The 26,285-nt window shown below is 42.4% G+C and overlaps 1 protein-coding gene across 1 annotated transcript; it reads left to right on the top strand.

Moving 5' to 3' along the window:
• On the top strand, positions 1-26,285 carry CAPN10 (calpain 10). The gene is made up of 13 exons (XM_075268471.1): positions 1-153; positions 234-364; positions 451-582; positions 4,267-4,463; positions 7,215-7,405; positions 8,287-8,428; positions 11,519-11,685; positions 19,538-19,800; positions 20,590-20,792; positions 23,019-23,271; positions 24,324-24,511; positions 24,680-24,725; positions 25,998-26,285. The coding sequence occupies exons 1-13, from the start codon at positions 81-83 to the stop codon at positions 26,022-26,024; spliced, it is 2,013 nt and encodes a 670-aa protein (XP_075124572.1). The 5' UTR covers positions 1-80; the 3' UTR covers positions 26,025-26,285.

The following is a 26,285-nucleotide window of genomic DNA, read 5'->3' on the forward strand; positions in this document are numbered from 1 at the left end:
GGAGACCCTGTCAGACAGAAGAGGGTGTATATATATATATGTATACCGCGCCTGTGTGAGGGGCGGGCCTTGCCCACTGTATGCCGCTAGCTCGGAGAACGGCTGCTAGCTGTTGCATGGTCCTAGGGTGGCTTCCATGTCATGGTGTGTCAGGTGAGCTGCCCGCTCCTCACGTATCATGTCTGCCTTCTACTAGGCCGTGTGGAGATGAGAGGCTTGTATTGTCGCGGCAGATAACATGCCTCCTCCCGCTACCGGGCTCTTCGTGGACCCGGAATTCCCTGCTTGCGTCTCCTCTCTGGTGGGTCGTGGGAACACTCCATTGTCTCCATTGTGTGACCGCATTACATGGCTGAGGCCTCAGGTGGGTTTATGTACTGTTATGTGGGCACAACCCTGCGGGCTGTATAGAGAATGATGCTTATTCATATGGTGTTGTTGTATCCCCAGGAGATTTGTGCCCGCCCCCATCTTTTCCCACAGATTAGGAGAGATGCTTTAGGGAAACAAGGCATTCTGGGGGATTGCTGGTTCATCTGTGCCTGTGCTGCTCTGCACAAATCTCCTGCCCTTCTGCATCAGGTAAGCTTGTTATATCTGCTGGTAGACTATGGCAGTGACATGTTGTGTGTGCGCATATCACCCACCCTACACTTTTATAACTAAACCCATAAAATACCCAGGTAGTTCTCAGATAGCACAAACAAGACGTTTCCCATCTCATAAGATTGAGCTCACACAAACCATATAAAAATACCCCAAACCTTAGAAAATGCAACATATTCGATTGGAGTCTAATCTGTGCAATGGGTGAGACTATATATATATTCAGAGGCAGGTGTTTTTTTTTTTTTTAAATAAACCTCTCGCCCCCTCCCCCAACTCCAGTTTGTAGCATCTGTTGGTAGGTGGTCCTCCACTTATTCTGGCACAGTTGTAGTTGTTTCTTTAGCCCCCCACTGTTCCCGAGCACTCAGTCCTGTTAGTTTTGGTGCCTGATATGCGATTTAGTCTGTACTTATCAGGAAGAAGCAGGCAAGGGGGTGGGGATGGGGCTGCGAATATATCAGTGCCAAAGCTAACGTCTCCTATATCTTCTCCACTGGGGCACATATTGGGAAAGTCAACCTAGTGGTATATAAAACTGCACTTTCATGAGGACAAGAAAGGTCCTCTTTAAATAGCACATCAGGCACCAAAACCAACTGCACTTGTTGCTCAGGAGTGGTAGAGGCTAGAGAGAAATTTCCAACTGCAGGAATCAGTGGAGAGGAGACTATTAAGAGATGCTAAGTACTTGAGTTGGTAAAGGTATTTAAAGGTCCTCTTTAAAACAGCAGTTTGACTTTACATATTGACTACCATTGGTCTCTGTACAGTCTGAGTCTGGTCCATTATATATTTGGACAGCAAATAAACCAAAAATATACCAATTCTAGGATACAAGCAATAATATATTTGCTGATGATGTGATACAAGGTCACTGTCAGGGAAGAAAGGAAAATTAGGCACAGCTTATGGTATTGTTTACATGCTGGGTGCTATACTGCTCTCTTGCCGTATGTTCAGTAGCTGCAGTTATGGATTGTGTATTGGAGTCCCATACAATTGATCACTGCTACTAAAAGTACAGTAAGGGTGCATTCACACTACGTAACGCCAGCGTGTATCACAGCCGTACACGCCGGCGCTACAGCAGGGCTGCCGAACACTTCCCATTCATTTCTATGGGAGCCGGCATGCGAGCGCTCCCCATAGAAATGAATGGACGCTTTTTTTCCATTCATTTCTATGGGGAGCGCTCGCATGCCGGCTCCCATAGAAATGAATGGGAAGTGTTTGGCAGCCCTGCTGTAGTGCCGGCGTGTACGGCTGTGATACACGCTAGTGTTACGTAGTGTGAATGCACCCTTAGTGAGCTGCGTGCCCTTAGAAAGGGCTGATCTGCAGGGGTCTTCTTCCAATATAAAAGTTACAACCTTTGGTAAAGTGTTTTTTTTCCCATCTTCTAGCACTCATTTGCAGGGGTCCCGGGTGTCATAGATACAGTACTGTCCCATAGACTTCAATATGTAAACATTATACAGTTTTGTTCTGTCTCAATAGAAGTGGCCTGCGCTAGTCCCAGATATCAGACTCACACAGATCTAATATTAATGGATATAGAAAACTAGTAATTCCTGGTAACTAATTTTTTTTGTAGTGAACTCCGTCTCATTTAATAGAGCATGTGATTTTTGGACCAAAATGTAATGCACTTTCGTTAAAAATGTTGCCCTTTCTAGCTAATTTGTAGTTTACTCTCTCTTGCTAGGCTAGTTTTGTCTCTGTAGATGCAATAGGGGACCACAGTGAGTGCAAGGGAGTGGGGCTCTTCTCTTCATACAATAAATGCAGTTATAAAAGGAGCATCTCCTAAATAATCATCATTAATTGTAATAGAGGTAAAATGCTTGATTAATTGCAATTTTGATTTAGGTCATAACCGCCCAGGCCTTGGAGGGGGGCAGACTGCTTCTTATTGTACACGTCCTCAGCGTCAAAGACAAATGTAAAATGTGCTTCAGCCATAATGGGGACAATAGCAGCAAAGAAAACTGATGCAATATCATAGTCATAGAACAGACTGCCCAGCAAGATATTGCATATATTTAAAATTTTTATGAAAACTCATGTACTCCTTAATGATAGGCCATCACTTTTTCTAAAATGGATAACCACTTTAACATCATGCATCTTTTGGCATACATTTAGATGTTGTTTAGCATGTTTTTCTTCACTGTCACAATTTCTATTAGGGGGCGTTCACACTACCGTCGGTGTCCGACATGTAGTGTCCGCTCCTAGTGTCCGCTCAAAATCTGTCACGGACACTAGGAGCGGACACTAGATGTGTCCGTGACACCTGTCATTCACTTGAATGGGCATCGGGTGCGTTCTTTTGCACTCCGTGCCCGTCCTTCCCTGTCCGCAAGAGAAGATGTCCGACTTCTCAAGCGGACAGAAAAACCCTGCATGCAGGGTTCCTCTGTCCGCTTGAGAAGTCGGACATCTCTTTTGCGGACAGGGAAGGACGGGCATGGAGTGCAAAAGAACGCACCCGATGCCCATTCAAGTGAATGACAGGTGTCACGGACACATCTAGTGTCCGCTCCTAGTGTCCGTGACAGATTTTGAGCGGACACTACATGTCGGACACCGACGGTAGTGTGAACGCTCCCTTACTGTTTTTAATACAAAGCGATTACTAAGTTTTGTTTTTGGTTTGTTTTTTGGGGGTTTTTTTTGCGATGTGAAGTTGCAGTTGAGGCACTTTCACAGCAGCAATGCAACTTATTCACTAACATGTAGGAATCACAAGGTGATCATTGGTCGTACAATAGGTGTCATGGCCAAAATCACTGTGGAGTCCTAGCCTAATACATGATGTTGCGTAGACCAAATGACTGACAAAATCAGGCATGTGCTTTCCCCTTTTGTGTTTGTTCACATGGTTTAATTTTCTAGTTCCAAAAATCATCTTCGGACTCTTCAGCAGAAAATCAAGGCTGAGACTCAGATATTCCTGTGGTTTGTTAGTTTGAGGTACTGTGGGGTCTGCATATAGATATAGTTTCTTTCAGTAGGGCCCCTCAGCGTGTGGTGAACTTTTGTGGGTCCAAAGCTGTTTGTTCTTTGAAACCACAATAAGACTTGTCATTCTGCTTATCCTTCCTCCGGCAATACATAATTCAATTCCTCTCATGGAAAGATCTTCAAGGTATGACCTACACCATGGTTTTTCCAGTAAAAACAATGTAATGCTATATGTAAGCACCTAGTTAACCTACTGTTAGATAAAGCATGTAGATGCAAATCATACAAGGAAGAGTCTAAATCTATAGTGGATGAACGTGACAGAGGGGTCAAGCATTAAGTACACAAAATGGCCCTAATATTCAATTCTTCAAGGTGGAGAAGACTGGAAAAGGTATAATCTCGCCATGACACCAGTGTGACTTTCCACTCTACTGGCAACCTACTGTGCATATCTAAGTTTTTATATATTTCAGCAACCCTGCTTTTATAATGTAATTTTCATATAGATCCGAGAGTAGGTTACAACTGTACTTCCTCCTTATTGCCTAATTTCTTAATATTGTGGTATTACTAACTTACCTTTTTATCATTTCTTAGTTACTATATAGAACTGTATTTTCATTCAGACATTGACTGTTCACACTTCTCAGTATTCTCTGTATTACTTCGCTTTATTTTTTGTCAAAGGTTTTTCCTGCTGAGCAGTGCACCTGGGAGGACCAAGGGTACACTGGGCGCTTTATTTGTCGGTTTTGGAGATTTGGCCACTGGGTGGAGGTATCCATTGATGATCTGTTGCCATGCCTTGGGCACAAACTCTGCTTTTCCCATTGCCAAGATCAAGATGCTTTTTGGCTTCCACTCTTAGAGAAGGCATATGCCAAGTATGTATTTGTGAAACATTCATGTGTCATAGAAAATGGGCTTAGTTGAATACAATACAGCATTTATTTCATCATGTACCCTCTGTTAATAGTGTAGCTAATAATGTTTAATAAAGCAAAATGTGTTTTATCCTTTTACAAAAATTGTGTGAGCTGAAATAGTGTACAACAGAATAGACAGATCTACCCCAGATTCTTAGGGGTTGTTCACACCACCATTGTTAGTGTCTGTTGTTAGTATCAACCAGTAACACAGCTGGTTTCAGTGGGATTTGATCTGTTGTCCGTTAGTGTTTGCTTTCACCAAATCTGTTACAGGTCCCTTATTTTGGTCGAGATAATAACGCTTGGTACAGGACTTTTGGCTCCATTCAGAAGAATGAACTTATGATGGATGAGAAAAGTCCCAATGAAAAAAAAAGCATCGGAAAACTCAACAGACACCTGGCAGACCCCATTATAGTCTATGGGGCCCGTAGGTAACCACTGCTTTAGCTGATGGGCTCTACCTCATTTAGGCCACCTGAGTATTTCCTAAAACTAATGGATATATGATGGATAATATAATGGTCATCGGTTATATCATCCGTTATTTTTGTCTGTTTTTTTTATATTGTGCATGCTCAGAAAGCATTTAAAAAAAAATTGAACACATTAACAGCAGGTAGTGTCCATTATGATAAGGCCTGTTTAAAAAAAATAAACAGACATCTATCATTATGGGCTTCCAACATTAGTGTGAACGTCCCCACACACAGCCAACTAATTAGCAAACTTGTGAGTTATTTTTAAAGGGGTATTCCCATCTCCAGGATCATATTTAAAGAGAACCTTTCTTGTACTACATTGTCGGAAGGATTGGTCCAAAATTCCTCCTGACGTGCTCAAACCTCATCATCAACTACAAAAAAATGTCTGACTGCTGTGCTTGCCAACAAGGGTTTTGCAACCAAGTATTATGTCTTGTTTGCCAGCGGGATCAAATACTTATTTCTCTTTGCAAAATGCACATAAATTTATAAAATATATACAATGTGATTTCTGGATTTTATTTTTGATATTCTATCTTTCACTAAAATCAACCTACTCTTAAAATTATAGACTGTTCATGTCTTTGTCAGTGGGAAAACGTACAAAATCAGCAAGGGGTCAAATACTTATTTCCTTCACTGTACATAGGGACGTTCCTAGTGGAGCCTAAATATCTGAACCCTTTACACACTGGGATCCTTCTAATATGCTTTTCAATCATTGCAGTGTTGTGTTACCCTCAGTACCGATATCAGTAGATTTATGTTCCTTGGCGGTGCAACCATATGGAAGCAGCTCTGATGACCACTATTTACTTTATAGATTTTAAAACTTTTTACCAGCAATTTTGATTTTGCTAACAGTCTCATTTTTTATTTTGAATTAATAAATGTTAAGTCTTATACTATTTGCACATAAATTGGAAATTTGGATTTTTATTTAAGAGACATTTGTAAAAGTAACTCTGTAAATCCCAAGGACACTGTTATTCCTTACACAACACTGAGTACAACTGTGCACAGTATGCCAGGAGAGGGACTCCTAGCATTATTGTTATCTATGATATTAGGAATCTCTGCCTCTCAGTGACATACTGTCTTCTACTATAATAGTCAGTCGTATGAATGCGGATAAGGCTCAGGAACACACAACTGGCCTGTGCTGTACATTGCACAGACTAATCCCACCCACCAACTTGTCACTGTAAGGGCTCGTTCACATCTGCGTTCAAGGGGTCCGTTCTGCAGGTTTCCGTTTCCTGCATAAAACAGAGCAGGAGACGGAAACCTGCAGGAGTCTTTCTCACCCATTCATTTGAATGGGTGAGAAAGATGTCAGGCCGTGAGCGGCGGTGAGCGTTTTATGCTCTCCGCCGCGAAACCGGGTTTTTTAATCCGGACACAGAGTCGGACATGCAGTACTCTGTGTCTGGATTAAAAAATCCGGTTTCGCGGCAGAGAGCATAAAACGCTCACCGCCGCTCACGGCCGGACCTGGTCTGTGCTTTGCGTCTTCTGGCATGCAGAAGACGGAAAGCACAGAACGGAAGGCTGAACGCAGGTGTGAACCTAGCGTAACAAGGAAGTGGACGGGATAGGAGAAAAGTGGAAAGATGAATCACTGAGATGGTAAAACCTCTTTAATGTACATATTGAGGGCCTATTCTTAGGATAGATCTTCAGTATCTCATTTGGACCCTACAGATCAGCTCTTTGAACAGATTGCAGATTCAAGTAAGTGCTTTGACCTGTTCACTGAATACCACGCACAGAACTTTGCATTGTGTATAGGTTGTGTTTGAACAAATAAACACAACGCTTTGAACAACTGGTCTGTGGGTTCCTGGGTGTTGGAGATACAGATAACTTATCCTAACCATACGCTATGAAAATGTAAGTCCTGTGAAACCCCTTTTATATGCTTCTTTTGTACTGTATGTGGTATTGTCCCAGTTCAGAATACTTTACAATAATGCTAGTCTGACTAAACACACATATATATATATATATATATATATATATATATATATATATATATATATATATATATATATAATTTTTTTTTTTTTTTTTCAATGCAAAACTTTATAGCAAAGAGGCGCTGGCTCCAGAAATTGCAACAAAACGTCCACAAAGAATTGATGTGTGAATGAATTATCATGTTCATAAAGTTGATGCCTTCTGTTTTACAGTTAAGTTGTTTATATTCATATGTCTGCAGGTTACATGGCTGTTATGAGGCCCTGTGGGCTGGCCAGGTTGCTGATGCTTTGGTGGATTTAACTGGGGGTTTGGTAGAAAGATGGTCATTTGAATATGCTGAAGAGAATTTTAAAGAAGAGCTGGTCAGTCGTATGCTGGATTTGAAGGAAAGATGTGCAATGAGTTGCTCTGTGCTCCACAGCAAAGAAGGTAAAAGTTTTATTACACTAACCATTTTATTCACATTGTGGCTTATTCAATAACCTACATGGTTTTGCATGCGCTGACTGACTACTAGCACCTTTCTAAAGTACAATGCAATTCTACATGCTCTCTACTGCTGTTTACCTGTGCATGTATGAGCTGCTCCTGTGGACCCCATGCAAGGAGAAAATACTTATTTTTCTGGTACGCTGTGGCAGATAAAATATTTTATTATTTATTATTATGCTTACTTATATAGTGCCATCATATTCCGCAGCGCTTTACAGATATTGTCAGTCACTGTCCCATATAGGGTTCACATTCTACATTACCTATCAGTATGTCTTTGGTGTGTGTGAGGAAACCGGAGTACCCGGAGGAAACCCACGCAAACACGGGGAGAACACACAAACTCCTTGCAGATGTTGCCCTTGGCAGGATTTGAACCTAGGACTCCAGTGCTGCAAGGCTGCAGTGCTAACCACTGAGCCACCGTGCACCAGAATTTTGGTGTAATTTGTACTAAAAAAAACTGGCGTACATGTTTTAAAACTCCTTTTATTTGTGTATTAGAGACATTACTACAAGTTGTGTGCCTTTTCTGACAGATGGGTGTGAATTGTCGGAAAGAAGGCTTAAAGGGGTTGTTCCAAATCGACTTTTCGTATGAAGCCCTATGCATAGGATAGGTCATCAGTATGTGATCTGAGTTGTGCATTCATGTATGCGTTTGTCGGTGGGGGAATTGGGTGAGATAGAAGCCTGCCAAACATATACCTGACAGCTCATATGTATGGCCAGCAATACATAAAGTTAGAGGTTGGTGCATGTGTACACTAAATTGTTACTTCATCTTAAATTGCTAATCTTATCAAATTTTTGTGTAGGGTCTGGAGATTTGGGCCAGTTTCATGCTTTCACAATTACAGATATTCAACATGGGCTTACTAAAGATGGACAGTCTTTGCTCTTGTTCCGTGTACACAATCCCTGGGGAAGAAGCTGCTGGGATGGATCCTGGGGAAAAAGGTTTGTGTTAATAGTAGTTTTTGCTTGTTTGTTTACAACAACAGGTAAAATCTCAAGTCAAAGTTGTATAGTTGGTGCCATTTTCCCACTTCCCTATTGCCACTTCTCTATGGTTTCTAACCGTCTCCTACTGGGGGGAGTGGGGGCATGAGATGGTGTGCCCCTGGAACACACTAGGGCTGTTTCATATTGCTGACCTGAATGACCTATTTAGCTTAGAGCTTCGGCCCTTTGACTACTTTACATTAAATTTGCACTTGCCGCCTATGGAATGGTTTCATTATAGGCAGATGGCCCACTTTATGACTACTCTATTTGGGGCCCCAAAGGTGTCAGTCCCTACTCTTTTTGAGAAGATTTGCTGTGCAGGTACCTCTTTGAAGGGCCTGATATCGAATATTTACTGTATTCTCTCTTCTCCAAACGATCGTGCACCCCTTGTCCATAAGTACATGGTCAGATGGACAGAGGCTTTGGGTAGGCAGATCTCTCCAGCCCAATGGCAGATTAGATGGTCTCGTGCAGTCAAATCATCTACATGCATAACATTTCATGCGACTCAGTATAAATTGATCTCCCCCCCCCCCCCCCTTCCCCTTTTGTTGTTCTCCTACCCTTTGTTTCTACTGTTCATTGTTTGGTTCAGACTGTTGTTTAATTGAATTTTATACAATGTTTTGGGTTTGTTTGTTTTTTCCTTTTCTTTTCTTTCTTGCCCCTCTCTACCTTCCCCTTCCCTGTTTCTTCTTATATTTTTCTTATATTGTTTTTTGTGTGCGTTTAAAATTTCTGTAAAAACTCTAAAAATGACAGATTAAAAAAGAAAATTGTATAGTTGGTGAACTCTATTGACTTCAAAATGCAGTCAAATGCTGAACTAGAATTAAAAGGGCTCTATCATTGGGGAATTTTTTTTTTTAACTAAGAATATACTTGCATAGCCTTTAGAAAGCCCATTCCAAACATACCTTTTGTATGTAAATTGTCTCGGTATTTTTTGAATGAGCCTGTTTTTACTTATATGCTAATTAGCCTCCACCATGCACTCTGGAAATGTCTGTGAGCACCCTCTGCTATTCTCTGCTATGCATGTGAGAGCAGAGAGATGAGTCAGCAGCAGCAGCCTCTCTGCTCTCACACATTGCTAGTTTTCAGTTCTCTCAGAACTGGTGGATGTAGACTAGCTGCTACCGTGTTTCCCCGATAATAAGTAAAAAAAGAAAAACAGGGCGCCGAGCCGACCCTAGTGCAGTAATTTCAATAAATGAAATGGAAATATAAGATGAAAACAGGATGGCCTCTCACCTTGGCAGGTTGTGTGAAACACAACAACCTATAGGCACAATCAAATGGAACATTCAGGAGGGCAGCAGCTGAAAAGGACGTCAGGAAGACGTGAGGAATTCAGCAAATTAGGACCAGACTCTCCAAAGAGAAGTACAGAGGCAGCGCTCACCCAAAAAGACTTTATTTGGTAACAGCACAACGCGTTTCGAGCCAATCTTGCTCTTTCTCAAGTGCATATAGATAACCTTAAAATTACACAAATACAACAATAAGTAGAAAAAAATATAGACAAAAGGATAAGTATTACACTAAAATGTCAGATGGTTGAACCCATATGTACGTAAAATATTTTCAATACCAAACATTGAAGCTTATAGAAACCAATGACTCATACACAGATGAGTCACAGACAGATCACACATAATCATGTACACATATACCATCGGGCATGTGTGTATATATGTATATATATATATGTGTACATGATTATGTGTGATCTGTCTGTGACTCATCTGTGTATGAGTCATTGGTTTCTATAAGCTTCAATGTTTGGTATTGAAAATATTTTACGTACATATGGGTTCAACCATCTGACATTTTAGTGTAATACTTATCCTTTTGTCTATATTTTTTTCTACTTATTGTTGTATTTGTGTAATTTTAAGGTTATCTTTATGCACTTGAGAAAGAGCAAGATTGGCTCGAAACGCGTTGTGCTGTTATCAAATAAAGTCTTTTTGGGTGAGCGCTGCGTCTGTACTTCTCTTTGGAGAGTCTGGTCCTAATTTGCTGAATTCCCCGAAAATAAGTGTCTTATATTAAATTCTCCTCCTAAATATAGGACCTGTCTTATTTTCAGGGGACGTCTTATGACAACCGGCAGTCATGCCGACACTTCCTTAGCTGAGCACCGTAATGACTTCCAGTTGTAGGTAGTGTAGGGGAGGGGGAAGGTATGCTACTTACCTTCCCCATCTTCGTAGCAGCGCTGGTGCTGCTGTTTGTCACGGCGGCGGCGGCGGAAGTGTTTGGCGGGGCTAGCGAGACTTCCAGCGGTTGCGCCGGAGAGCCTCACTTTGCTGGCATTGCTGCCGGCTGGATACTGTGCTCCGTGTGCACAGTAAAGCCGGATTCTTCCTCTGGCATGAGCTGCGGGAGGTGCCCGCAGCATATGTAAAGCGGGCACCTCCCACCTCATCCTATAGCAGCAGAGACAGCAGATACAACAGCAGAGGCAGCAGCCGGCATACCTGTGTACACGGAACTTCGCACACAGTGTTCAGACGGCTGCAATGATTTTGGGATGCCTTATTTTCGGGGGGGCGCCTTATATTAGGCAATTCACCAAAAAAAAAAACCATGCCTTACTTTCGGGGGTGGGGGGGACCTAATTTTTGGGAAACACGGTATGATGTTTACCATAGGCTCAACAAAAAGTAGAGATGAATCTGCTCCATAACCCAGCCTCTCACATATATTTGATGCATCATCAAGTTCTTGTATTGATATGAATAAATAACTTGGATGTGAGAGCTTCTTATTTGTCATCTTGTAGCCTCTTTTGTCCCTCTGTCTTTTTGCACTTGACTCCTCAATCCTTCCTCTCCTCTATATTGAGACTATAGACCCTTTGTTTATCTTGTTCTATGTTGGCAGTAGTACTCATTGACAATTTTCCGTGCATATGAGGATATTTCCTTGTATGCAAACTCTTATGCAAATTGATACCAAATGGAAGGGCTAAGTAGGTTTCAATGTTTAATAAACTGTTATTGCAACTTTACTTTTTATCCCTTACCTCAGTGGTGATAATTGGAAATTGATGGACCAAACAGAAAGTGCTCGATTTTTATCTCAAATTCAAGATGGAGAATTCTGGGTGGAAAAAGAAGAATTTTTCAAAGAATTTAATGAGGTTATAGTGTCATTTCCTGTCATTGAGAATGATCACATTGAAAGTATCTGGACTGGTGAGTGCAGGTAAATTGTGCAGTTTACACCTTATTGGTATGGCTGTTGGAAGAATCACTGTGTGTACATGGATCAATCAGACACTGCCACTGATATGGATAGTATAGATCAGGGGTGCTCACACTTTGTCAGCATGTGAGCTACTTTTTAACATGCCCAAGTTGAAGGATCTACTACCCACTACTTGTGGGCGGGGTGGGCCAGTGGGAGGGGCCAGGTGGGCCTGTGTGAGGGGAGGGGCATGTGTGTGTGTGGGCGGGGTCGGACATGTGGGCGGGGCTGGACGGATCGTGAGTGCAGGAGACAGCGGAGTTCTGTGGCCGCCCAGGGATCCCCGCTGTCTCCTTGTTCACAGTGCAGGCTGAGAGTTATCTCTGGACACTGGCAGGCTGGGGCTGCGGCAGCCCCGCCTGCCAGTGTCCGGAGATGACTCTCAGCCTGCACTGTGAACAAGCAGCACCCCAGCCCCTCCATCCCTTAGAGCGGCCTGCAAGTGTCCAGAGTGCTTGTTCACAGTGCAGGCTGACCCATACGTCCATTGCGATCGACCGGTAGATCGCGATCGACTTATTGAGCACCCCTGGTATAGCTAATATTACATATGCTCTATTCTAGGAAATATGCATACAGCACATGAACTTTGAGAATAAGACCGTTCTGATACTTTTGCGGCCGTGTGTGTTTTTTTTTATTTATTTATTTATTTTATTTTTTTAATTTGTCTACAAAGGGAATATGGAGTACTGGGCACTTAATTATTGAATTTAGTCTCATTACCATGCATTAAGCGTATAAAATCCAACACCTAGCCAAGCAGTCTGACTTAACAAACGTGTGAACAAGTTCTAAAGGTTTCACTGAATTTAAGAGTGGTTCTGTTAGCATGGTGACTCACTATGTACCTGGATGCAGCTATAGCAACATCCAGTCACTGGCCACTGGTGCTTTCATTTCAGTTAAGTAAATTACTGATTCACTCAGCCGGATTTAATTACTGGTCATGCAATAACAGGAAAGCTGTCCGGCAAGTAATTAAATACTGCTAAACTCCAGGTACGTACTGTGTCACCACCTGAAAGCGGTTGCCCAGGAAAAAATATATTTTTAAAATAAGCTGAGGGAGGTAAAAAAATAATCTTAAATAAAAAAAAAGATCACACCCTCCTGTACTCCAGTGTCCTTGCAGCGTGGTCCGGTCCTGCTGCTCTGGTGTTTTTCAAAGTGAAACTGCTTGCCGGAGCAGGGAGGCACCAGAACAACTGGGTAAGGTGAATGTGATTTCCGGTATTTATTTATTTATTTTTAATGTTTTCGACCAGCCTACAGAAAGGCTGCACTAGAGTACAAAACCAGAAAATATGAAACAAGTCAGCTGGAAGAGCATCATACTGCCAGTAGTCATTCAGTATTTTTTTAAACTCGTTTTATTGAGAAAGTATATAACAAATTACAGTACCAGACATAAGAGATGGCAAAGGGAACACAATCCAAAGCAACCTTGGACAAAAAAATCTTGTCAAACAGAACAAGAACCAAAAACCATGCTGCAAAGTCCATATTAGTAATTGAAGGCTTGCAAAAATCATCTAGTAGAAAGTCCAAATCCAGAAAGTTGAGAGAGGTATCAATCTCCATCCAACCTGCAGAGGACGAGAGTAGAAAACAAGAGGGACAACAGAAAAACATGCACAGGAACATACACATTATTCCAAATGCAGTATAAGCATGGACCAGAGTCACCCCTTAAGAATCTAAGGAACAAGTGCATTCAGGGCAGAGCGAAAAGAATGGTCAGTATACAGGGTCAAGGGAGAGTCGCACCACGGGCTCCAAACCTTACAAAACTTTTGTGGGCAGCCCCTGCCTTTATATACCACTTTATTATACGGGACAATGGAGTTCACCAGCTTCCGCCACATGGGAAGGATGGGGGGTCTGGGAGCCATCCATCGCAGAGCAATCGCCTTCCTGGCTAAGAAACGCGATACCCGTAAAAATATACGTGAGTGGTGCGGCCATACCTCTTCATCTAAAACTCCGAATAGACATGCTTCAGGTAAGAGTGGAATCGGAGTTCCCAGTATATCAGATAACAGGCCTATGACCTCGGACCAGAAACCTTTAATGATCGGACACTCCCAGAATCAGCATATATACCAGTGCATCGCAAGTACACAGGATGTCTCAGCCTTCCCATTTTGTGTAAGCATGCAAGAGTCAGATAGCTTTGGCGGCCGTGCAGAAAGGGGCATATATGACGATTTGGACCAATTTATCCTCAGACCAGAGTATATTCCAAATCTGTCAATAATCTCCATAGCTCTAGGAAGTGTATTAGCAGGGTCTGACATAATAGGTCGTCAGCATACAGGGATGTCCTCTCCTCCTTAGCGCCAATCAGTACTCCCCTGTATATCGGGTCCGTCCTAAGGAAAATAGCAAGAGACTCTATCGCCAAGGCAAATAATAAAGGAGACAGAGGATATCCCTGGCGAGTTCTCCTGTGGAGGGCAAAAAACGGGGATAGCGCACCATTAATAGAGAGTGCAGCTCTAGGGGACAAATAAAGAAGCCTAATCCAATCAATAAATGAGTCCCCAAACCCAAAACATTTCAGAACTTGGAGCAAGAAGGGCCATTCCACCGAGTCAAATGTCTTAGTGGCATCTAGAGAAGCCACCGCTCAATCCTGATTAAGAGCTGCCCCTATTTGAGATACAACTTGGACCCGACGCAAATTATTAGAGGTGGACTTGGTCTGATTGACTCAAGTCCAGTATTACAGTGTTCAGGCGGTTAGCCAAGACCTTTGTAAGCAATTTGTAATCAAGATTAAAAAGAGAAATAGGACTGTAAGACCCACACTCCAACGGGTTCGTATCTGGTTTAAGAAGAAGAATGACATTAGCGTCATAAAACGAACCCGGAAGCATGCGAGCCCCAAAGGCTGCCTGGTAACACTTCAATAGAACGGATAGCAATATGTCCTCTTATTGCATATATACTTCCACCAGGACACCATCCAGACCAGGCGATTTGCCCCTGGCCATAGCCGCCAGTGCTGTGGACAACTCATCCAGTGTAAGAGGGGCATCTAAAGATTCTCGCTGCTCCGCTGTCACAGTGGGAAAGGGGACATCTGTCAAATACTGAACAAGTTCCTGAGCAGGAGCGTTTAAATGTGAGCGGTGAAGATCCGAGTAATATTGATAGAAACGGTCTCTAATCGCTACGCCAGGGGTGCCCAATACGTCGATCGCGATCTACTGGTAGATCGCAAAGGACGTATGGGTCGATCGCGGGATGCAGGGATCCCCGGTGTCTGCTTGTTCACAGTGCAGGCTGAGAGTCATCTCCGGACACTGGCAGGCGGGGTTGCCGCAGTCCCAGCCTGCCAGTGTCCAGAGATAACTCTCAGCCTGCGCTGTGAAGAAGCAGACAGCAGGGATCCCTGGGCAGCCACAGAACGCTGCTGTCTCCTGCTGTCACGATCCGCCTGGCCCCGCCCACAGACACGCCCGCCCTGTCCACAGGTCTGCCCGGTCCCGCCCACAGGCCCGCCTTAGTAGATCTTTTGCCTTGGTCAGCTAATAAAGTAGCTCACACGCTGAAAAAGTGTGAGCACCCCTGCACTACGCTATGAGAGAGGGTGACCCCGTCAACTGAATTAATTCTTAGAATAGCTGGAGAAGCTGTTTTATAATGGATCAGGTGTGCCATTCAGTATTGCAGCAATAAAAGAAACAAGCAACACTGGGGTGTGGTACCAGTGCAGCAATATCTTAATTCTCTCTATATATAGTACAGCTTGCGGTTTTCACGACCCATCGCAAGATCAATAGCCAGGATGTCTCTGGTAAGGTCTCTCTTAATAGTCATCCCATTTTTGCATGTAGGGGTATCTGAGAATCCTATCTAGAGTTGAATCAGCTATGATCCTATAAATCTCAGATAAAACCAGCCATAAAATTCTCAGACTTAGGCCCTTACAGATGACCATGGCCTTGGTCCATGTGCTATCTGTGTATTTCACTTGATAGCACACTGACTTATTCTTTTTATGGGGCTGTACACACTGCCATGATTTTCACGGGCCTGTGCACTGGCAGACTGTTCAGACAGCAAAATATAGAACAGGTCCAAATCCTGTCCTATTTTACGGACCTTGCTTCCGTGGCTCCTATTCATTTAATGAAAGGGGCCGCAGAAACACGGCCCTTGCACAGGCAGCACATGGGAAACATCCCGCTTTGAGTTCACGGCAGGCCAGTTGCAGCACGGTCGTCTGCAATCGGCCTTATAGAGTCTCTCAAAAGTAGTTAGCATGGTCATGTAAGAACTGTGAAAAATAGTGTAAGCAAAGTGGCAAATCTGCAAATAGGAGAACTCGCCACTAGAGGGAAGATTAAATCTGGACTGAAGTCTGGTAAAGCAAAAAAGGAAATTAGGGTGATTTGGGGCTAACCATTACCATTTCCATCCATTTGAAATATACTGATAATGTTGACCATGCAGACATTCTCCCCATTGAATGGCCCAATAATAGAGTACTGAATTGAGGATAGAGAGAGACCCCCCCCCCCACACACACACACTCCTTTCTTTTGGTGTCATCGTAACTGACCCAAAGTTCCTGTGTCTCTCTCCAGTCTGTATAAACAGTATGATGGAGCCCTGTAGGAATTGGAGGTCCTTTATTGATACAGGGACTGGTAGTGTCTCAAATAAATATAACAGTTTAGGGCAGGCAATACTGCCATTTTTATTGCAAAGATCTGGCCCAAGAAAGACAGAGGTATAGTCAACCATTTAGAGAGGAGTGCATGTATTTGCCTGTTGAGTGGGGGAAAATTGGACTTTGTAAGGTTCATACCTAAATATTTTACAAAGGTATCCTGCCACTATATGGGATGGATGCCTGTGAAGTAGAGAGGTGGAATGAAGGAATCCAAATGGGTAGAGCCTCTGTCTTTTTGGTATTGACCTTGTACATACACAAAAGGCCAAATGCATCTAAAAGAGGAAAAAGTGAACACTTAAATTCCCTTACTCTGACTCCGCGACTGTCAGGAAGTAGGTGTATAGAGGCCGCCAGAGGTTCAATGTATACTACAAATTACAGGGGATATATTGGACAGCCCTTCTGAGTCCCATTGTGAAGGGAAAATCTTGCTAGGAGGTATGGGGGAGGGGGGATTTTTCGGAAAGTGATCAGGTCCCTGATCACTTTTTGAAACTGACCCTTTAATCCAAAGTCAAAATCAAAAATTTGGTGATCAAGTCTATAAATCATTGTTTTCCACCTTAGTGGCATGGGACAAACCTGACCTGATCTTTATGTATGAGGAAGGGAAGGCAAATATTGAGCCATGCTTCCATAATCTTGGTAAACTGCTTAGGATCAGTGTTTAGTAATGCTATAGGCCTGGTCCCTTCCAGGTTTAGAGATAAGTGTAATGAATGAATTAATAATAGTACCTTTTGAGTAGGACGACTGCTTCAGGAGTGAGGGAGGGTAGGTGACAGCATAAATAAGGGAAGAATATGCAAATCTGTCTCCCAAGATGTAAACAGGGAGACAGTGCCTCTGTTATGCTGCCCTCTATTGGGAATCACCCTGAACATCATGCCTGACTTTCCCAGAAGTCTTTACTGCATAATGCGGGGTTATAACCAAATCAATTTCTCAGCTACGGACGGCACCGTTTCTGTCTGGTTGGACTTTATCAGCGCAGCCTAGAGAGAACTGATTTGGTAGAAGTGAGAGGCTGAGAGACCAGATTATGGGGATCTTGGGAGACAGATTTGCATATTCTTCCCATGTTCCCTTGCAGTGGAGCAGCTATGGCTGTATAAGTCTCCACACACCTGACGACAAGGTGGTCTCTCCCTAAGGAGTGACATTATCCCCATAAGCTTAAATAAGCACATAGATTTTTGTCCCTTTCCTGTGGGTTTAAAGGAGGACCTGAAGGCAAGGAGTACAACTTAGAGTAATGTTGAAGTAACAATATGAGTCTTCTGGGTCATAAATTACCATTCAATTGCTACGCTGGAGAGTATACACTGTACTCCTCTCTACCTGACCCCACAACTGAAGAGTCGAGATGGAACTTATTACTCCTGTCATAGTAGCATTAATTGGTGAATAATAGCAATTTGTCTACCTTTTGAAACCATCTGATCCAGATTTCTGCTGTAGTGTCAATCAACAATTTAAGTAGTAGTCGTAGGATTGGCTTACATGAGATGTTCAATGACAAAAAAGTGAAGATCTACTAAGCGTAGGTTAGTATTGGGCTTCAATTTTGACCCTACAGTAACCCCCTTTGCTTTGAGCCTCTCATAATACCCCCTCGGACATGACTGAGCCCTTATTTAAATAAAAAAATGTCTTAAGATAGGATCTAAGCTCCTCTTGCGTCTGCGCCCTCCTTAGCTGCCCCTCATTAACACGCCAGTGACAGATTTTGGTGTACTCTGTATGGATGTTAAGATCAATCACTATGGTGGCATGATTTGTGATGGAGCTGAAAGAGGCCTTTTGTAGAAGACGCCGAGTGTGACCATTCCCAAAGAAGTAGTCTGGGTTTGCGTGTGGGTTTTATGAGGAGGAGATTAGAAAGTAAAAGATGTGTCTGAAGGGTGATCAATCCACCATAGGTTATACAGTAAATATCTCCAAATAAGTCGTCTAAAGTTGGGCATTCATCTTTGGAGGAGCTTCCAGAAAGACTTTGGCAATTCATTGTGTCTGAATAGGGGATATTGAAGTCGCCACCAATTACCAATTCTGCAGATGGGAGTCTAGCTACCATATTAAGGACCCTGGTAAATTAATCTGTGTGGAGTTAGGGGTATAGAGGTTGTGAGGGGTTTATCTTTCAGCTTGCCATGAAGGATGACATTCCTTCAAATCCAGTCCAGAGGAGATAGAACCAGATTACTCCATCAAGAGTACTCTCCCAACAGCTTCCCTTCTAAATGGGGGAGAGGGGGGGGATCGTAGACCAATCAACACCAATCCAGCTCCTACCAATGCAGGCAGAGCTACTGTTAACTGTTTAGATGCTGTGGTCAAGAGCATGGAAAATAGCTAGACAAAAGGAATGGGTTCTCTCTTCCATGGAGGAGAAAACATTTCTACAGATTTTTACAGATGTATGTTTCCAATGTATGATCCTTAACTGGATAAAAAAAATGTATTTTGTATTTGTGCTGTTAAGGGCTAGTTCACACGGGGACAAGGAGGTGGATTTTGACAGCGGATTTCACCTCTGCCTCCATACAATGGTGGCCTATGTAAAAGGTTAGCGTTTTTTTTTTTTTACTCTAGCGTTTTTTTCCGCTAGGCGAAAAAAGAAGCGACGTGACCTTTCTTCAGTCATTTTCCGCCTGAAGAAAGCAATAGAAGTGAATGGGAAGCGAAAAACGCGCGTTTTTTTCCGTGCATTTTTTATGCATAAAAACACGCTGCATTTTTTGTGGCCCATTCACTTTACGGGAGGGGAAAACCGTCTGGCGTTCCACAACGCTCCACAAAAAGCATGGCAAGGTCCAAAAAACGCCTCCTAATTAGGAAGCTTTTTTTTTTTTTCAGGACCAAAATAAGCCACACGTAATTTACGTGTGAACTAGCCCTCACTGTAAAATGTGAGGAAATGAGTATATATACTGTAGTAGCCTGAATTGTGTTATCGTAAGATATGGGCCTTTTTTGTAGTAATGTGGGTTTTTTTTTTTTGGTTGATTAAGCTTAACATTTGTCTGAGTGTTTATCAATTTGATTTGATGTATCTATATAGGGATCATATACAATACATATAACTTTTTTTTTTCATCCATATATAGGTTCCCTGCTTTCTCACACACAACAGATTTATGGCTCTTGGATTAAAGGTCAGAATGCAGGTGGATCACGCAACAACCCTAGCTTTCCAGATAACCCAAAGTTCTGGTTACGTGTAAAGGAACAAAGTGAGGTGTATTTAACCCTAATGCAAAGGCCAAGAATTGAAATGGGAACCCCCAAAAATATACACCTCAATCGAAACGTACAGCGTGAAATTTCAAATAGTACCTTCCCAAATGCTGTGGGACTGCACATCTGGAAGGTAAGTTTGAAAATAACATGAGTGACTCTGAGCATTGGTAAAAGTTTTATGGATGCAAGGACAGATGGGCTTCCTGTTATCTAATAATTATATGTTATAATTATTGATGATCACCGTGAAGAAGTATTTGTACAAACATATGGTCTGTTTTTTCAGGAGTTTGCCACCATGCCGTTAGGATTTTTATTTATTTAAATACCCTTTTCCTTTTTATTTTTTTTTTACTCTGCACCTCCCAAGAGGCAGAACAGAGCCACATGAAAGCTTAATATTGGTGGAAAAAAATTGGAATTAGAGAGAAACTGCATTTGCACCTCTTTCTTCTAAAAACCTAGGGGGTCTGATCATTAGAAAAATATACTGCAGTGTTGACCCATGCGGCGCCAATAAGTAGTTCTCTTGGTCATGCTTGACCGAATGATATAAAGTGTTAATGCCCATATCCAGTGTGGGCTCGGATCACGGGTATTGCTGACAGGTCTCCACTATGTAATACAGCGGACACTTTGTGGCTATGGTTGCCATGTTTAAAGATCCAACAACCACGATAATAGTATTTCTTACATTTTATATTGCAGTTACAATAAATTTACAGCTTTTATTAAGTTTAAAATTGTAAATGATAGATCCGCTCAAATTTAAGCATTTGAATGCATTCTCTAGAAGGCTAACAAAAGACTAGAAATTATCTCAAAGAAGTCTTCATCTGCTTAACACCCTCTTCCTCAACACATTCAAAAAGTAAGAAGTAGAGACTTAAATTCTGCTGTTTTCTGAAATTGTCTATAGGTGGAAAAACGTCGGTTTAACCTTCAGAAGATCATCTCAACACCCCCAGTGACTGGAACCTCCTCACACACCTATGACAGACAGCTACATCTGCAGTGCGAGTTATCTCCAGGATATCATCTTCTTATCCCCAGCACCTTTCTCAGGGACACAGAAGGGGACTTCTTACTGCGTGTGCTTTCCAGTGGACCCATCACACTCAGGTTTCAATGAAGAGTCAATAATAGTGCATTGTTACTCATGGTATTAAAGTTTCATGTAATTGGCGTTCATATGATACATGTATTCTAATTTTGCCAGATAAATTGTAATATCCTATATTTCATATAAATGAAACAGTTAGCTCCATTCTCTGTGTATCAGCTGTTGAGAACAGCTGATCAGTGAGAGTGTTGGGCATAAGCCACTCACAAATCTGGAACTGAGAACCTATCCTTAGGGTAGGTGATCAATATTTTTGGCACATTAAACTAACTTAAACGCGAGTTAATAGTACGCCATCATGGGGGTATGGAGAGGACTCAAGAGTTGAGCACTTGCCAGCTGTTTTACACAGCAAACTCCAACCACTAATGGTTTATAAACTGACTGTGGCCATTGTTCCTTTATATGCCTTGGTTATTTGCAACTGAGGCACTTAAACAGTGGCAGCACATGGGCACCACCATATTGGACTAAATTGCTTCCCCCTTACAGGAACATCATGGGTTGAATTTGAGTTATGCCATGACAGTCAGGAGCCTTTTTAGAAGGAATCTTACAATACACTGCAATACTTTTATCTTATATGAGGAATACATCCTATTAATATTATAAATGTGAAATGTTTGTGAGTTTGTGGGTTTGTGACTTTGGATGTTCGGATGTTTGGCGGTCAATCACGCAAAAACCGCTCCACCGATTTGGCTGAAATTTTCCACAAACATAGTCACTACACTCGATTGTGCAATAGGCTACGTTTTGTCACAATAGCGCACATACGTTTTTCTCAGGACCCCCACAAAATCCAAACTCACATCACTATCTCTGCAATCTCACACACTTTGGACCATAGCAAGCCACAAAATTCATATTACCCCCTACAGCAGAGGTCAGCAACCCCTGGCACACATGCCAAGAGTGGCACTCCTGCCATATTCCACTGGCACGCCAGCAGCACAGGACCTGCAAGAGTTAAATGAAGTCTCTGCTAGAGCTGAGGCATAAGGACACTCCCCTTTGAGAGGGGTGCAGGAAACCCAGGGGGTGGAGCTTAATCGCTCAAGTCTCTGCCTGCTATAGTGATAGCTCCTGCCGCCTGCACCCTGCAAACGTTCCCGGAGGAGGACAGGAAGCTGCTAGCAAAATGAAAGTAAGAAACACACAGCTCCCTTCCTTTAGTTCCTATTCTCATTAATGTCAGGCATTTGGGGTTATTAGTTTAGTGTTAGTAACTCCATGTGCCTCACATTAATAGGAATAAACCCCATCATGTCCCTCATATTAACCCCTGTGTGCCTCACATTAATAGGAATAACCCCCATCATGTCCCTCATATTAACCCCTGTGTGCCTCACATTAATAGGAATAAAATCCATCATGTCCCTCATATTAACCCCTGTGTGCCCCATATAAAGGTTACTAATATGTGAGACATATGGAGGGACTAATAAAAGACCTCAGTAATGAAGATACTTAATTATTACCTCCAAGTCTCTCACATATCAGTAACTAGAGATGAGCGAGTACTGTTGGGATCAGCCAATCCGAACAGCACGCTCCATAGAAATGAATGGATGCACCTGGTACTTCCGCTTGGACGTAGCCGGCGCGCTTAACCCCCTGCGTGCTGGCTACGTCCATTCATTTCTATGCGAGCGTGCTGTTCGGATCGGCTGATCCCAACAGTACTCGCTCATCTCTATCAGTAACTCTTACACAGGGGTTAATGTGAGGGACATGATGGGGTTAATTGCTATTAATAAGAGGCACATGGAGTTACTAAACTGTCATGCACAGGGCCAGACTTTATGTTGCTTGCTCAAGAGTATCCTGTGCCCAAAACTTACATGTACTGGCGGAAAATAACAAATCATACAATGTCGTATATCGAAGTATATTAACCTGAAATCCCTCTGTCCCAAAGACACTATGTACAGTTTATACCAACACCGTATAGCGGCTGAAATACAAATTACATTCAACACAAAAGTCTCATGTGCTCTCAGAATTACAGCAAAAACAAGATACACAGTTACATTTTATATCCCATCCCTTATACACAGTACGAAAACCTTACCCGCGCCTGTATATACCCACTTCTACAATCACCGCAGACGAAGTCGCGGGTACCAGCTAGTATATTATAAGTTATCTCAGTTTATTTAATGTAGCACTACACCAGCCATGTAGACATTAAACCTAGCTTTCAACCATTTCTCTTCATTCAGTGAAATAACCTCCAATCAACCTGTGGACAGGACAGATGAAGATGTGCTGTCTGGCGTATGGGAAACAATACTGGAGCTTAAAGGACAGTGGAAGAAGAGTAACAGTGCTGGAGGCAGCAGGAACTTTCCTTCTTATCATCTCAACCCAATCTTTCCTTTTTGTGTGCCCACCAATTCCCAATTGGTAAAGGTGACACTTCACCAGCACAATCAGGAGAATCCATGCCACGCCATTGGTTTTCATGTGTACTTGGTGAGTGTTATATTCACTTTGCTTGTTACATCTGTGTATCAAGGTATTACCGTGTTTCCCTGAAAGTAGGTCACCCCCCGAAAGTAAGGCATATTTTTTTTGTTCAATTGCCTAATATAAGGCAGCCCTCCCCCCCGAAAATAAGGCATTCCCAAAAATCATTACAGCCGGCTGAACACTGCGATATGCTCTGTGTGCACAGGAAAGCCGGCTGCTGCCTCTGCTGTTGTATCTACTTTCCCTGCTGCTGTAGGATGAGCTGGGAGATGCCCGCTGTGCATATGCTGCAGGGAGTTCACTCTCCTGCTCATCCAAGAAGCAGAGGCAGCAGCTGGCTTTCCTGTGCACACAGAGCACAGCAACCAGCCGGCTGCTGTGTCAATGAAGTGAGGATCCCTAAGCCCCGCCCACGAAAGTCCCGCTAAGCCCTGCCCACCACTGCCGGGACGAACAGCGGCACCAGCGCTGCTACGATAATGGGAATGGTAAGTAGGATACATTCTCCCCCTCCTCTACACTACCTACAACCGGCAGTCATGCCAGCGCTCCACTAAGGAAGTGCCGGCATGACTGCCGGTTGTCATAAGACGTTCCCCGAAAATAAGACAGGTCCTATATTTAGGACAGCTATTTAATATAAGACACTGTCTTATTTTCGGGGAAACACAGTAATAGTTGGCAATGCCATAATGTATTAGTAACTCCCTGGTTCTACACAATTAAAGAACATCAAGGGACTTCTTCAGGTACTTATACATATCCATAAAATAAAGAACATTTATAAGGCTCAAAACTAGAAAAGTTCTTTCTGTTAAAATTTTGGTTCATAATTAAATTAATAATTAAACATGGAGAGCACCTAGGTCAGTGACAGTCAGTGTCTTTTGAAGGATTGACCAAAGGAAGACACTATCATTATAAATTGAATGGTATATGGGCTGCCTTGTTTAAGGTTTTACACCAGGACCCAGAAGCATCAAGTGACTTTAGTTTTGACTATTTTAAATGTAGATGTCTAAATACATACTGTACCTTTTTAATGTTGTTTATAGGTACCAGCTGATGGATGCCACTCTTCATTGTCACAAGAACCGTGTGCCAGCTGTATTCCACATAGTCACTCCTTGGAAGTGTCTAAAATCTGTAATCTTGCCCCCGGACAATATACTATTGTGCCTTCCACTTATCTTCCTGAGCAGGAGTGCAAGTTCTCAATAATTATTTCCATCAAGACTGAACGGTAAGTGCCGTCTGCATATTACATAGTAATAGACTACTTTTCTGGCACATTATTTTTGATAAATCAATGTACTTCTTAGAGTTTTATAAATGGGTGCTATGATAAAAATACATTTTCAAAGAACAGTGTAATATTTTTTTTTATACTTTGATTTTTATATTTGAACAGGAAACCTATAAAAAGTGAAGAGACACTAGGGCAGATCCTAAAAGAGGTGAGTACATTATGTGAGAGAATGAAGGGTGTGGTCTGGGAAGACAGGTATGTCCCACCGGGAGGCTAAAGGGTGTTTGGTAAAGGCCCACACCAGGGAGGTCAGCTGACTAATCAAGGCCTGATAATAGTCTGTGTGTGAGGACTAGGAGGTGTGGCACCACACTGAGCTGACCTGTCCAAACTGAATCTATAAAGCAGGTACTGTGCCACCCGTTGTTGCCAAGGTGGGAGTCTGGTAGCCAGGCTTCTGTATAGTCAGGGAACAGTTTTCCTATGTTTAGTGAGTTCTCAGCTGAAAAGGCTTTTGTTTTGTTTATTTTGTGCCTTTGAAAAGGCAGTGTATGCACTACAAGTGAATAAAGCCTGAACTTGTGTGCAATCCAGTACCTGTGTCCCTATTTCCTGCACTGCTATTAAGCATCTACCTGAGCGATTCCCCACAATAAGGATGAAAGTGTAAGGCTTGGTTCACACATCAGTATGCTATCCGTCTGTTTGAATTCAGTTTGACGCTGGGTTCACACCTGCGTTCATGTCTCCGTTCTATGGTTTCCGTCTTCTGCATGGCAGAAGACGGAAACCATAGACCGGGTCCGGCCGTGAGCGGTGGTGAGCGTTTTAGGCTCTGCGCCGCGAAACTGGACTTTTTTATCCGGACACAGAGTACTGCATGTCCGACTCTGTGTCCGGATTATAAAACCCGGTTTCGCGGCGGAGAGCGCAAAACGCTCACGGCCGGACAGCTTTCTCACCCATTCAAATGAATGGGTGAGAAAGTCTCCTGCAGGCTTCCGTCTCCTGCATCTGTTTTATGCAGGAAACGGAAACCTGCAATAAGGACAGATGAACGCAGATGTGAACGAGCCCTGAGACTTTAAAACGGACTGATGCACATACTGATTGTGTACTGACACCTTTTTATGCTGATGGCATTAACAGTAGAAAATTGTAAACAGAGTAAAGATAACGACATTTAATATATTTCCTTATCTCTACTCTGTTTACAATTGCTACTTTTAATCCCCTTATCTGTCCTCTAGGGGACAGCGTTTGCTATGAGCATAAAAAGGTGTCAGTATACAATCAGTATATGCATCAGTCCGTTTTTTTTTTAAATAAATTATACCCGCACAATTGTTTAAACTTCATAGATTAATTTATCATTCCCTGGTAATCTGCATGTTTTCTCTGAGTATTTTTTGATGCACTATGAGGAGACCCACTCTCCTAAATATGCACCCTAACAATATGTTTTGTCTTTGATTTCTAGGTTTCTGTTATATCACTGATGAAGTAAGAGTAGGAAAGTCCATCTGAGGATATATTTTTTTCACTCAATAAAAAGACCAAAAAGTTCAATCGGTTTTACACATTTTTCTGGCAAATATTTTGTAAATTTGCAAACAGGGTATTAAAATAATCACAAGACTGGTTTATCAATTGGTAAAACTTCCTGCGATAATATAAAACAAAAGCTGCTATTAAAATGGTAATTTTTGCCCACAATGTTTATACTTTGTTCTGTGATCACAGTTACAACTATGTTTTTGTGATCCTA

Source organism: Leptodactylus fuscus, chromosome 3, assembly GCF_031893055.1.
Source record: "Leptodactylus fuscus isolate aLepFus1 chromosome 3, aLepFus1.hap2, whole genome shotgun sequence".
NCBI classification, from domain to species: Eukaryota; Metazoa; Chordata; class Amphibia; order Anura; family Leptodactylidae; genus Leptodactylus; species Leptodactylus fuscus.